A 15,106-nucleotide genomic window follows, 5' to 3' on the forward strand; every position below is an offset into this window, starting at 1 on the left:
TAGATAACATAGTCATCCGGAAAATCAACTACAGTACTGGTGTTCTATACCGTAATAGAAACCGTTTTACTTTTACAGTAAGAAAGAAACTAGTTCAACAACTTATCAGACTGCCCCTAAATCAAACCTTCTTCCCTTGAACACAGTATATAACCACTTATGCAGATTTGTCCTTGACTGCCCATATTTCACCCACCATTGTACCTTGTATGAAAATCTCAGACAGCAGCACTGGCTGCAGTTCCTCTTTAAATGCATTCATTTCAATTATCCACAGTATTTGAAACAGCTTATGATACCATACACTTCTACACATCAACGTAGACATTGCTCACAGGTTTACTTTAATATACCCACATCAGTTGGCAAAAAATAATTTATGTTCAAAGTTCCTTGTGATTGGAACAATCTACCTGCCCATATTCGTTCAATAATATATTTTCATTTGTTTAAAACTGTGCTGTCCTCTCATCTTGAGACTACATGTTCATGTTTTCACTAATCATCACTGTAACAGATCCATGATGCAATGATCCATGTGTTATGTCTACGTTATGTCCATGTTATTTGTAATGTTGTTTTTTTGCTTGGTTTTAAAAATGTTATGTATTGTATTGTTTTGAGATATCGTCTATGGCGATCCCATTTCACAAACCACTACAGCTTTTTACCCAATGCTTCACATTTTGTGTGTTCGTGCGTGTGCGTGTGCGTGCATGTGTGTGTGTGTGTGTGTGTGTGTGTGTGTGTGTGTGTGTGTGTGTGTGTGTGGGTGTGTGTGTGTGTGTGTGTGGCGTACGCACACGCGCTTGTGTGCATGCGTGGTTGATTTTGCTCCACTTTTGAAGGGGAGACTGGAGAGAGGGTATCTGTTTTTTTCCCCTTTCCTTTTTTTCTATTTCTTTTTGGAGAGCTTTTGAAACTTAATGATTCGCCAAAGCGATTCCAGACACGTTCACCTTCCTTTAACGCAATTCTAGCAACTGGAGAGCTCCGGGAGTGACTTGGTTGTTGATGCTAGCACTTTTCCCCTTGGCTTTCTTTTCTCGCTATACCTCCCCTCTCTCCTACTCTCTCTCTCATCCGTACCCTCCACTCCTCCTGTCTGTACACCCCCCCCCCCCCCCCCCCCCCTGCAGCCTCCTTCCTATTCCCCAAACCCCTGCTACCCCTCCCCCCCCCCCAACCCAACCACAATGTCAGGAGCTGTCAGATAAGCTGGTTAGTGTAGCCTCACTGCAGGGGTGTGAAGGAGTCGGGGATAACAAGCGTGCAATCATGAGGTTCTGCGGCAGAAACGCAGACGCGAACGCACCACAGGCCCCGCCGCAGGTCTCACTTAGCCGCAGAGGGACTGGACGGGCGACTCGGGAGGAAGACGAGCCAAAGGATGAAACTATAGGGACTGAGAAGGTGACCTCTTCTCTTCCCTTCTCCCTCGACACACACACACACACACACACAGACACACACACACACACACACACACACACACACACATACACACACACACACGCACACACACACACTCCTGTCTCAATGTTGTGTGTCTTAATCTCCCCCCGCCACTTCAAATGTCCGTGCGATGGCGCGCGCACGTGTGGCCGTAAGGTGTCAAAGACAGGGGCTCCATCGGGCCTGTGTCAGAGCGAACGGCGGTTGAACAGGTGAAGGACAACCCACTGACACCGGGGCTTGATAACGCCATAAAGGGATTTAAGACAGGGCCACAGGCGAAAACACAGTCGATATAGGAACTTATCTTCTCCGCTGAGCCCCGTGAAGAGAGTGGTGAGAGAGAGAGAAGCCGAGAAAGAGAGAGAGAAAAAGACACACACACACAGACACACACACAGACACACACACACACACAGACACACACACACACACACACCGAGACAGAGAGAGAGAGAGAGAGAGAGAGAGAGAGAGAGAGAGAGAGAGACAGAGAGAGAGAGAGGGGGGAGGAGAGACTGCCCTTCATGACACACTATCATCATTATAGCTGTAATACCCACACACTGAGGGAGTTATCATGGCAGCTATATTGTAATCAGGCGTGATGCGTGTTGAGGATTTCACACTGCCGTATTCTCTTCCATAAAAAGACATGTGTGGGAGGTTCAGACAGGCAGAAATTGGGTTTCTAAAATGCAGTTTCAATTAACAAACGGGAACAGACATAGGATTTGTACTGCGGTATTTAAAATGAGTCTGCCTCGATGCACAACACATACAAATACGAATCAGCAGACGATGAATATGTTAAAAAAATTAAAAAAAGTGTCCAGTCTTTTTTTTTCTATTATTTTGTATAATAAATAATAATGCAGGTACTTCTGTACTTCTATTCATTCCAATGGAAGAGTTAACGTAAATACAGCTTCTGAACCATTCTTTAGCCCTGTAGTCACTGAACTAAATATTGGATCCGATTGTTACCAAGCCACACAATATTCCCACTATTTTTATACTAAAATGGCTGTTTTCAGAGAGACAAATCAGGAGAAAATCGACTTTATTATCTGTTCCAGCGACACACTGATCTACTGTAGCACCATTAACCATATAGGACGTTCATGAGATTTACCGTCCGAGGCCGCCGCCCACTTACGAGACCATTTGTAAGATTTACCATGTCACCTCTAGCCCCACTGAGCATTTTTCGGGCTATTAGAAGTCTAAAATACGTCTAAAACCGGTTTATAACTGGTCTAAAAGTGAAAGTTTTTTTTGTGGGCTAGGCTTAGATTAGATGTCAACAGCTGACACTTAAAAAAATCAACGTTTAAGCTAAGCCCAGACCGCAATTCACTTTTAGCCAACTGTTTCTCAGCGGGGTGGCTACAATCGGGACTGTCCTCCTAAATGAACGTTATCTTTGACGCCACTCACTCGGAGTTGGTGATGATGTAGCCAAAGTGTCGGTCCTTCCCGCGGCTGGAGAACTCCTTCACTCCGATGTGCACCAGCTTGACCTTCATGTTCTTCTTCTCTGGCGGCTCCTCCAGCCTGCTGCCTTCGGCCTCCGCTGGCGCCATCTGCTGGATCAGCTTCTGCACCTGGGACTCCACCGCCACCTCATCTGGTGCCTCCACCACCAGCAGTGCAAAGTGTTAATCTTGTTGACTAAAAACTATGGTGAATCTTTTTTTCATCGACTGCCTTTTTTCACGGATGAAAACAAAATAAAAAGTAAGCTATGGCGACTAAAAAGACGAAATATCTATTTTGTATACGACAATTTTGCCAACAAGTACAAACTAGACTAAAATTTTAGGGAGGGACTATAGTGGAGAAGAGACGCAGTAAGAACTAAAAGACAAGTCATTTGTGATGGATGTTGTGCTCTGAAAATAGCAGATCTACAAGCTCACAATGTGCCACGATGGAATGCGTTGTGAGCTTGTAGATCGGTTAATTTTAGCATGCAACAAAGTGTAAAATCTGCCTGACAAAAAGTCAAAAAGTCGACTGAATCAGCTATAGATTTAGTCGACCAATATCTTACGGCACAAATAGCCCTAGATGACTAAAACATGACCGAAACTAAACAAGATTTTATTCAAAACGACTATGACCCCAAAAAACGAATCAAAATCCGCAGTCAAAATCAACACTCATCCTCACCTGTGCTTTCCTCTTCTCCCACGGGTCGGTCACGGGAGGAGGAGGAGGAGCCTGGCCCTGGACCACCCGGCTCTGAACGTTCTCCAGTCCCACCGTTCTCTGGCCCCAACCCGCCGCTCCGCCACCGCCGTTGACCTCTGCCGGACCGGCCGCTTCCAGGGAGGGGTCGCCGAACGGCTCCAAGTCCAGATAGTCCAGCAGCTTGGAGAGGAAGGCCGCGTCCTGCAGCGGACAGCAGTGATGGATAGTATCAATAAATAAATACGCTATTGTAGAATTAGTCTGCCAAGTTGGGTATTCAAAATGTGCTCTAGTAAATACTAAAAAATACAAAAGTATTGGCATGAAAATAATACTTAACGGGCCATAGAAAAAGTACTCATTGATTACGCAGAATGACATGTTTCACAGTTATCATTATGTCTAAAATGTATATAAAAAATTGAAAATAGCAGATATAGAATCTCACAACAACCTTGTTTATTTGTAGAAAGTTTATATAGGGCTGAAGTGGTTAATGTGTGTTTTGTAATAATAATCTAAATCCTCAAAGTAACTAGTTTTCAAATAACCGTAGTGGAGTAACGAACAATATTTGCCTTTGCGATGTAGTGGAGTAGAAGTAAAAGTATAGAAAATCCTAAATACTCCAGTAATGTGAAAGTACCTGATAATTGTACAGTACTTGAGTAAATACAGTATACTTAGTTACTTTCCACCACTGGAGGACAGGTATGTATTTTACCAGCAGCTGAGGCCTTTTAAAAAAATAAAATGTTTTACCCCCTTATTTTCTTTTCTTGTACAAGAGCCAATTCAATTCTCTGAAAAGACTTTGTCATTCTGTGCATCGAATACCAAGCTCTAAAGTTAATGTAATTCACTCTACAGATTTGAATACTGATCTAAAGTCCCATGCCATTCAGCTGGTTTGTTCATCAACCATTAACATTAACAGATGCAATCATTGAGCTTGACAGCCTTATTCAATTATATGAAATGTTTGATTTGATTTAAAGACTAGCATTGCTTCAGCCAGTGAAGATTACATTTTCAGATTCAGATTCAGATCAGATTCATTTTAGTTGTTGACAGTTCAAACAAAATATCAGGGTCCTAAATTATTTAAAGTACATAGAAAGCTCATCGCAATCATATTACATTCGATTCCCCACGTCATTAAATGATAAATGTTAGCCAACAAAACTTTAAAAATCTCATCTATTCAAACTTTATTATACGTCTGAAGGTGAATAAGGTTGGAGGAAGACTTTCTCCCTCGGAAACCAATTTATTGGTTGAGCAGAATAATTTGAAATCACCTTGTCAGTTGGCTCTTTGTCTGTGGAATCGAGTTGCTGGCCTGTGAACAAACACAATATATGTGAGGAGAATTGTGAAAGCTGCCAACTGTATTTTAACAAAGAAAAAGTTTGACTCAGAACTAATCACCCATAAAAGGAAAAGCTTTTCTATCAAATATATATTATTTAGTACATTATAATGGCATTGGCTGAATATAATGCAACACTTGGAAAAATCTTTGAATATATATTCTTTCAAAGTGAATGTTTTTAAATCAGGTCTAAATGGGACGCCCGTGTTTGCAGCGATAGAAATCCCTTGCACAGTACCTCGGTCTTGTCCTCTCAGAAGGTTTTCCAGCATGGCGCCCTGCTCTGCTGCAGACAGTGACTGCTCCTGTTCTCGGTCAACAGAAGCTGGCAGTGGCTCCGTCTTGTCGTGCCCGTCATCCTCGGAGGAGGCCCCCTGGCCCTCTGGCCGCCGGGCCCCAGCTCGCAGAACCCCCGAGATGGCCTCTGCCATCTGGTCCATGTCCCGGCCCATCAGGTCCTGCACGTCGACGCTGCCGCCGCGCCTGCCCAGCTGGTCCACCATGTTCTGGATGAACCTCTCTGGGAAAGGAAGGGAACCATATATGGACGTTGTTCGACACGCAGGGAGTTTGACAACATGAACCCATTGAAACCTGGCACGCATCTGTGTCACACACATCTGGGCTACGAGCTTGTAGATCTGCTATTTTTTAATCGTTTTTTTTACGCAAATATTTGCTTCTGGGCGGTCCCTGGAGAAAATAGAAAATTCAGATGGGGGTCTGCGGCCAAATACAGACAATTCTGGGGGACGTTAAAATAAATGAATGAAAGGGATCTTACCATCCATGAGACCAAGTGGTTCGTTGGCTATCAGCCGCTCCGAGCCTGGTTTGAACATCAATCTCTGCAGATCCGGCCTGGAGGAGGATTTCGCCATCTGTAACAGAGCCCGTCCGGGGTCACTCGGAGATGGCTGTGCGACGTAGCCAAGGTAGTGGAGCCTTCCCTCGGGCCGCCGCGTCTCGCTGCCCGAGATGCCCTGCAGCCGAGTGCCCGTCGCCCCGGCAAGAAGGCGTTCCACTGGGCTGGAGAGAAGCCTGGTCCTTCCTGCTGGCTCCGGGCCGGAGAAGGCCGAAGCCGTCTGAGGGAGCCGGCCCTCTCCACTCTGAGTGTAGACCTTGGTGATGGGAGGACGGTTAGCTGCGTTCTGGAGACTGTAGGTCGTGGACTTTCGCCAGCCCTGCTGAGGCTTCGGCTGACCAGAGTCCAAACGACCATCAGGGCTGAAGTCTTCACTCTGCAATGCAAGGACAATTTACATCCATTTAGAGATTTACACACACACACACACACACACACACACACACACACACACACACACACACACACACACACACACACACACACACACACACACACACACACACACACACACACACACTTCAACCCACAGTGGCAGAGCGTAGCTATACAGAATGGGCCTCATCCAGGTCCGCATTTGTCTGTTTGAGATTAGCACATGGGTTGTGTGGGTCATCGCTGTTGTGACAGGCTTTAGCACGGAGGGGGAATAAATAGAAGCGGGGCGACCCGGGCTTTGCTAGACAGGACAGGATATGAATGTGGATTCTAGATCCAAAGACAACTGCCCTTGGAAATTGCATTATGGAAATCACAGATGAGATAGTGACACTCAAAGAGTCATTTCATGTGTTTCGCGCACGCACGCACGCACGCACGCACGCACGCGCGCGCGCGCGCACGCACACGCACACACACACACACACACACACACACACACACACACACACACACACACACACACACACACACACACACACACACACACACACACACACACACACGCCTTATCTACCTCATCAGTAAAAGACTCGTAGCTGTAACCTTATCCAAAACAACAAAAGAATGATGCATTTCAAAATTAGCCATAATATGACTTTTAAATTTGACACATGATGAATTAAGAGTATGTACAAGGCCTTTACACTTTGTCAAATACCATCAATCTCCCTCCTTTGATGCCAGTCCCCCGTTCTTCTCCAATGTATAGGGATAGAAACATAATGTCATGCTTGCTCCCCACGTCGGGTGCATCGGGGACGCCATAATGGCATCCACCCAGCGGGAGAAGAGGGCTCTACCATTCAAACCAACCATGTTTGCCATCTTAGATCCCGCCACGGGAACAAAGGGCCTCATCTCATCTATATGGAAGGTCCTGAACTTTTCAACTGTGGGATGGCATTAACGTTGCACTGACATGGCAGCAGGAAGTATACGTTTGGCCTCTGAGAGATGGATGCAAAGCTCCTTCATTCACTCAACACCCCAGGGTTTTGAACCCCCAAATATGGTGATTGAAAAATGTGAAGATGTGATGGCGGCGGCTGGGGGGGGGTCTTTGTGTAACAATGTGGCTCCTGGCACCGCAGGGGAGTGGAAAGAGCGGAATGCTAACAAAACAATGCGAGGACATCTCACACGGCCATTTGGATGCTGCAGTAAAAATAAGGAGTCTTCCATCATGTGCTCTGTAACAACGACAAAAACAAAAAAAGCCTTTCCTTTTGGTCGCGTTTGTGATCATTCGACTTGAACCCTTGGCAATAGGTGTGCTTAAACGGAACGATGATATCAATAGCAGAACGCTTAAGAAAAAGTGTGTTTCACAGACCCAATGGCACATCTATGATCCCGTCAAGATATCAGCTTACAAATGGATTTGAGCACGGCGATAACGCTGAGCCTTTTCCCAGGTACATTACCTGAGTCCCAATCCCTTCGCCTTGGGCCCCGAGTTGCCCGACCGTGACTCCAGACTGTGGCAGGAAGCTCAGGCTTTCCAGGTACTTCTGAAGGCTCCGGCTAAGATGCGACTCCGCGGGCTTCCGCTGCCTGGCCGCCGCCGCCGGGCCGCCGTAAAGGGTCCGCGGACTTGGGGGCGTGGTCGGGCGGCGGGAGGGGACCCTCCTCAACTTGGACAGCTCCCTGGAGATGACCTGCTGTGTGACGTCGTCCTGCCATGTCAGACCTGCCGACGAGACGTGGATGGAGATATGGATATGCACATTGCACACAGATTCACAGAATAACGCTTCCTATACTTCCGGGACCCTTCCTTACTTCCTTCTCAGGCGTTACCGATGATACTAATTAAGCCTCTGTTCCATTTAGTGGTTCTCAAACCTTTTAATTTCAAGGACCACTATAACTCAGTGTTGTCGGGGGCCCTCGCTGATCAGCCTGCGTTGTCGGGGCCCACTGACATCTAGTTACGCATCTGCGTTCGGGGCCATTTGGAACCCACTCAAGGACATTTTGAGATGTGCACAATAGCAGCACAGTGTTTGACCAGAATTGAACAGAGCCTGAATTAGTACAATCGGTAATTGCGAACGCAGTGAGCACTTACTATGAGACCTAGCAGATCATGTCTGTCTGTCTGTTTGTGTGTCTGTCCCGCTTTTGTGCCCATATATGGAGCCGAGTGATTACGTCACCATGACTCAGCCATAACCATATAAGGAGTCCCCAAAGCAGCTATACGTCCAAAACCCAAATATGTACGAGCTGCGTTCGCTTCCCGCGTTTGCGCGTCTTACTGGTACCTATAGGGAAGGGGCCCAAGTTCTTTCCAAAATGCCATATGTGCAAAGATAGAGCCCATTAAGATTTCCCTTCCACTTGTTTCACAAACCAGGTCTCAAAAATATCCTTCCAACTAAAATGTGAAAGCTGAACATGAAAGGAATAAAAAATACTTCGTAGCACAACAAGCTTTTGAACTTTTTTGTGTATTTATATGGTTATGGGTGTAACCTGACAGCGAAGAAAATATAACTTCAGGCTTCAGAGCAAGGATGAATTAGAATACCAGAGTAGATAGAGAGCCTAAAGTTATAACACAGAAAAAACGATTAGGATTATTGAGCACGTGTCGTGCACACGCAAACAGTCACCATGCAAGCCCTGAGAGAATGTCACACTGAGGCTTGTCGCATTGCCAGCATCACCGCTAATTGCCAACACATAGTTGGGATGCAGAGCTCCTGGGCAGGGGCAGAGCGCCGCGGTGCCAAGGCCAGATGGGGCTGCCCGAGCGAAAGAGACACCCAAAACATGGCCCCGTTCCCAAAGAGCCAAAAGGCGTAGCATTCCATCGGCCAAATAACATAGAAATACCAAAGACGCTATACTTTTGAGTCAGGCCAATGAGCTCGCTTGATGACCTTTCACTCATTCTGCCGCGGGAGCACATTTTAATGAGCTGGAGTCGGCCGATGACTTCAGTTCCTTTGCTAAGATTCAGATTCTTAGCAGCCTCATCATACCACACCCTATGGGGCTGTTCAGAGGCACTCGTCTAGCGAGACAGAAGTGCAACACCGCCTGGGTAAGAATGCATGTTTTTTAAAGAATAATTTAAAAGTATCAACATAGAGAATGTATTCATTAGCCTGGTCTTTCACCCATATAGACGCTAGGTATTCTCAGACGGTGCATGCATGGTGGGTATTCTCATAGATATTCAACAGGGGCGCCAGATGAGGATCTGAGCTATGCAGACGAGCTACAGATGCCTCCGAGTCATTCTTGGCAGCTCTGAAAGGAGGCACAAAGAAGCATATGTCGTCACCGTTCTGGAACACATCCTGTCCATTCATCCGTACCACAATAACACTTAACAATCCCAAGCTTGCTCCGATCTGGTGTACATATACCTGCCACACGTCCAGTGTATGGCGATTATCATACACGCCATCATCATTGCGGTACAACAGATGTGGGCGGCTGTTCGGGTTTGCTTTCGACCCTGGAGGACCCATAAAGTATCTGCGGTTAGCTGCGGCTGGTTAATGGGTTCAGTGGCGATGTAAACGTCTGATGGTGGTGAGGGTACGGGAGGATGGCTGACACCGACTTGATTGACTGTGACACCTCCATCCCTCCCATATCTCCTGGGGGATGCACTCATTTCCATACATACCGTGTTTTGGGACTCTGCGTGCATGTACTTATGCGTGCGCGCGCGATGTGCGCGTCTGTGCGTGCGTCTTGGTAGAGATGGCGAGAAAAGTACGGCGGGTAGAAATTAACGAATCCAAATGAACCGTTTTGGAAAGGAAGAAATCGGGGGGGAAAAGGTGTCGGGGGGGGGGGGGGGGGGGGGGGGCTCTACGGTTGGTTTCCTCTCAATCAAGCTCTCAGCTGATTATCCCCGGCGCCGAGGAGCTAAATGTCATGCAAATGCATTTGTAAATCCGGGGAAAGTGCAGGCCCCGTCTCCGAGTGACGACACGGGTTTCTGTGCCGTTCAGGATGGCGGCCGCCGTCTCAGGCAAATGCCTCGGTTAATTAGTGCCCTGCCATTAGTGCTACAGCTTGCAAACAAGCCAGATACTTCTGTTGTTCTCCTGGTTCTTTAATCTCACAGCGGTCGAGGGACAGCGGGGAGAGAGAGAGATGGGGGGAGGGGGAGGGAGAGAGAGAGAGAGAGAGAGAGAGAGACAGAGACTTGTGAGTGAGAAAGATGATATGTGAGTTGGATATAGGATTGATAGAATTGAATACATAGTGGAAACAAGTCCCCTGTTACCTTTTTCTGTTATCCTTTACCTTTTTAACCTTGTTCTGTTTACATTTCTGTCTAATAATGTATTCAATTAATCAAGAGTGCAGGAGAGAGAAAAAGAGACAGAGACAGACATACAGACAGACAGACAGACAGACAGACAGACAGACAGACAGACAGACAGACAGACAGACAGGCCTCCTACATATTCAAAGTGCATTATAGGTGAGATGATCCTGTCTGCGTGTGTTCATGTGGTGTTTTTGAAATGCAGATTGTCCTTCCTTTAGTTCCGTCCACCCACTGATTTAAAAAGGGATTAATGGAAGAGAGTGGTGAATAATTTAGCAACAATTTCAAATGAGTAAAATGTGTCAATCTAAATTTGGTGCTGCAGAGTAATTGTGCAGCCCAGCCATTGGGGTGTGCAGTTGCAGCATCAATCTTTGACATCACAAACAAATTAACAGTAATTTTCCTGTGGCTCACTGTATTATTAATCGTGCAACGTTTAGCAAATGACTTTGGAGAAAAGGTCAACAAAAACTACATCTATTTACCATTAAGGTGGGGAAAATGTATATTTACAGTATCAGAATCAACTTTATTGTCACATCACAGTTTTAAGTAAAAGTATACGATATAATGCACGGCTGAAACTGTGGAGCAGACAATGACACGTACAGTACTGATGGAAGTGCAGTCCTTTGATTGCCGGGTATTAATTAAGTAATTATTCCGCCGACCGCCAGTGTTGTTCTGTGTTTTACCTTGTTTTGTCAACCCACAGGACCGGCCATGTATCCATGATGTAAACACGCGCTGTCTGGAGGAGCGGACGATCGTCTTAAATGTACAAGAAATTCGTAAACGCAATCATCGGTTCTTTAGTGCAATCTGGGAAAATAATCTGAGATGAATGTACTTTTCAAAATCTGATAACGTGGAGGCGGACGGAGTCGAAACAAAAAGATAAAACATCTCTGGTTCATTTCCAGTTGTATCCGTCTTTAACAACCTAGCGTCATTCATACGTTGGTCATTCTTAACGTAATCACTGAAAACACCCGATGACGTAGATCTACATCATTGGCAGTCAATGTGGCCATGAGTGTCTGTCGTAGGGGGGCAAACATTATGAACAACCACATTTGACTGACCATTTGTAAATGGCCTCCTCTGTAGAAATCATTTCATATTTGCCACAAAGCTCGCAAAGCATTTGGTGAACATCTGCGAGAGGACAGTAAAAAGGATATTTGCAAGTCAATAAACATTAAAGAAAAGTATCATGTTCGGTCTAAATCTGCAGTAGAAGGTTTGTCACTTCACTGAAATGATTCCTCCACCACCCCACCCCACCCCACCCCCCACCCCCCACACACACACACACACACACACACACACTGAGTGAATCAATATAATATAAGCGCTCTCATTTTCCACATAACATTCCCATTTTCACTGGACGTATGCATGTTGGTGTTTGAGTGCGGTACTGGATGTGTGCCCTGGTGTGTGTGTGTGTGTGTGTGTGTGTGTGTGTGTGTGTGTGTGCTCACATGCACGCCTTTCTTTTCAACTGTCCATTATCTTCTAGTATTATTGACATAGACTACACTACTAGACTATGAAATTAAATTGTATAGGTTTTGTTGCATGCTATACTGTAGCAAACACAAATGCATGATGTACCTGTGTACAGTACCTGTGGATTCAGTGGTGAATTATGTACCATATATGGAGCGTGTCTTGAGTGTACAGGGTTTGAAGAGGTCAGATCAACATATGGAATGTCAGAACAGGAAGGACAGGTGGGGAAGGATAAACATATGGAATGTCAGAACAGGTCAGCTCCATATATGGAGATCTAAGGGTTTGAGATCCGATGTAGAGTTGCTGGCATACGTATATGCAAATCTAGGTGATGATCAAGTATCCTCACGATGCGTGACCATATACAGTATGGAGGCGTGACTAACACACACAGATGCAGGTTTTCATTGTAATATTGCAATAAGGCTGGAAGCTATACATAAAGGACAAGAGGTACCCTAAGAGAAGAATACAGAGAAGGGGAGGGGGGTATCCGGGGGTTGGGATCTAACTATGACCAATTAGTGTGTTTCAGGGCTGAAGGGAGGGCATTCCACAGAGTAATAAAACACATTTTTCCCCTTGAGAATTTTGAAACTGTCAGTTTATGGTCATTGAATCCCACACTGGTTATATACTGTTATACCTGTCCACATACCTCATGTAAATGCCACGATGCATTATGATGCTAGCATTAGAATATTGAATTCTGGGACAACATGGGTATTGCATGTTGATATTTTCTACTCAGATTCCTACTGTGATCCTAGCATGAAGCATATATCACACATGCAACCTCACACAACCCGCATACCCCGAACCAACTAAATCAGGGGTTCCCAACCACTGGTACTATAGTACCACTGGTGGAAGTGGAATAAAATATAAAGATTGTGGCACTCCATCTTTAACATCAGTTATTATGGTGGTACTTGGAGAGCCAAATATTCTGAGGTGGTACCAATGAGCTAAATAACCAAAACATTAAGGAAACAGGTTATTAAAATGCAACAGAAACGCAACTACCGGTACATCTTTCGTGTAACATCACAAAGCGCCTTGTGATTTCTATTATGTTTATATCTTACCAAAGTGCTGATATGTGTTATCATTCCGAAGTTATACAGTACACTAAGCAGACAAACACAGATTAATACAAATACATATACACGTAAATATACACTCCCGAAAATCCCCATAATCACCCTAAAGCGATATGACAGCAGCTTGGATTTGAAACGAACAGGCGTGCCATGACTGCACACTGGGAATACCAGTTCCCTGCCCCCACTCTCAGTCTAATATAAAAGTCATTTTCAGTTGGGAATGGGATGACAGCCCCTATAGTGTGTTGAAAAGGCATTGTGAGTAAAAATGTAATAACAGACAATGTAGCCCTCCGCCAGTGGCGACGCTGCATGACAAACCACAAAGGATCTTTTGTATAGGGGTCAATTTCTATTGATCTAAATGACATTGGTGTTGCGCGGCACACTGAGATTGCATGATTTCTATACCTGCATATACTCGCGGTGCAAGATAAAGGTAAATCGATTCAATTGATGTCTCATTTTTTTCCCCGCCCGCCCGCCCGCCACTCTTCTCTTCTTCCGCGCTTCGATTTGGGTTCCATTACAATGGTCTCAATAACCCCTCTCTGTGAGTGAACAAGGGGGAGTAGTCGTGGAAAGTATATACATTTACTCGAGTACTGTGCTTAAGTACAATTTTGAGGTACTTTTACTCTATTGGAGTATTTCCAATATTCAGTACAATTTCCAATACTAATCCTTATACCTGTTCGATTATATGAACGAACGAACGTGCGCACACGCACACGCACACACACACACACACACACACACACACACACACACACACACACACACACACACACACACACACACACACACACACACACACACACACACACACACACGTTAGAAGAAGCAGTGTGTGTGCAGACGTTCGCTTCATCGCGGTCAGTACAGGAGTCAGTGTTTTTTTGTAGAGGTGAAATGTAGCAATGTAGAGACGTAGGCATCCAAAAACATACGGCTGTGAGTCGTTGTTATGAGGCGTGGAGTGTTCAGCGGCCCGCGGCAAAATTCGATAGGCAGCGAATGATGGTGTAACGCAACCACGCATGCGCAGTAAAGCAACCGTGCACACATGCACAGTAAGGATGAAGCTGCATGTGGCAACCACCCATGTGCATTGTGCAGTAAAATAAATGGAAATAAATAGCTTTCAGTTTGTTAATTTGGAAAAAAGGGCTTTGTGGTGCCCTGCATAACATAATGGTCAATGTCTGTGTGCAAAATGCAGATGGACTGTGCAAGAGAGCAGGGGGGCACATACAGAGATACAGACACACACACACACACACACACACACACACACACACACACACACACACGTCATAGATCACATGCTTTTCTTCATGCTTTTGTTAGATTGTACTTTTTTTTACTCAACTACAATTATTTTACAGCTTTAGTTACTAGATTATGGTTATTACAAAACACACATTAACCACCTCAGCCCTATAGATATAGGCTACATCTGTGATTTTAAAATAGCCGATCTGCAAGCTGTGCTTGCAGATTTGCCATTTTCAAAATATTTGTATTCATTATGAACTTGGGAAATTCTGCACAATGAGTACTTTTACATTACTTTTAATTTTGAATACCAGACTTTAACTTTCACGCAACAGTGCATCTCTACATTGCAGTATTGAAACTTTTCCTGAAGTAAAACCTTTGAGTACTTTCTCCACCACTGATAACCCTGTCTGTGAGTGAACGGGGGTGGTGGGTGGCTTGGGGGGCCGGCAGTGGGTTGGTGTCCCACCACGTCTCAGAGCAGAGATGACACTTCAATAGCCGTTGAGCTGATAAGAATAACGCACCAGTGAGCGTTAACAGAGCATTGTGGACTCATC

At 45.3% G+C, this 15,106-nt stretch overlaps 1 protein-coding gene across 1 annotated transcript in view; it reads right to left on the bottom strand.

Moving 5' to 3' along the window:
• Positions 1–15,106, bottom strand: part of ptprn2 (protein tyrosine phosphatase receptor type N2) — a gene marked incomplete at its 5' end in the record, with an annotated part of 180,087 nt that overhangs the window by 130,143 nt on the left and 34,838 nt on the right. Inside the window, 8 exons of the mRNA XM_080793327.1 lie at positions 2,896–3,092; positions 3,631–3,852; positions 4,953–4,993; positions 5,265–5,546; positions 5,811–6,267; positions 6,443–6,620; positions 7,075–7,222; positions 7,777–8,022. Coding sequence (XP_080649453.1) covers positions 2,896–3,092; positions 3,631–3,852; positions 4,953–4,993; positions 5,265–5,546; positions 5,811–6,267; positions 6,443–6,620; positions 7,075–7,222; positions 7,777–8,022 — 1,771 coding nt within the window. The remainder of the gene's footprint in view (positions 1–2,895; positions 3,093–3,630; positions 3,853–4,952; positions 4,994–5,264; positions 5,547–5,810; positions 6,268–6,442; positions 6,621–7,074; positions 7,223–7,776; positions 8,023–15,106) is intronic.

This window comes from Protomyctophum bolini (genome assembly GCF_963924005.1).
Source record: "Protomyctophum bolini genome assembly, chromosome: 21".
Lineage (NCBI taxonomy): Eukaryota > Metazoa > Chordata > Actinopteri > Myctophiformes > Myctophidae > Protomyctophum > Protomyctophum bolini.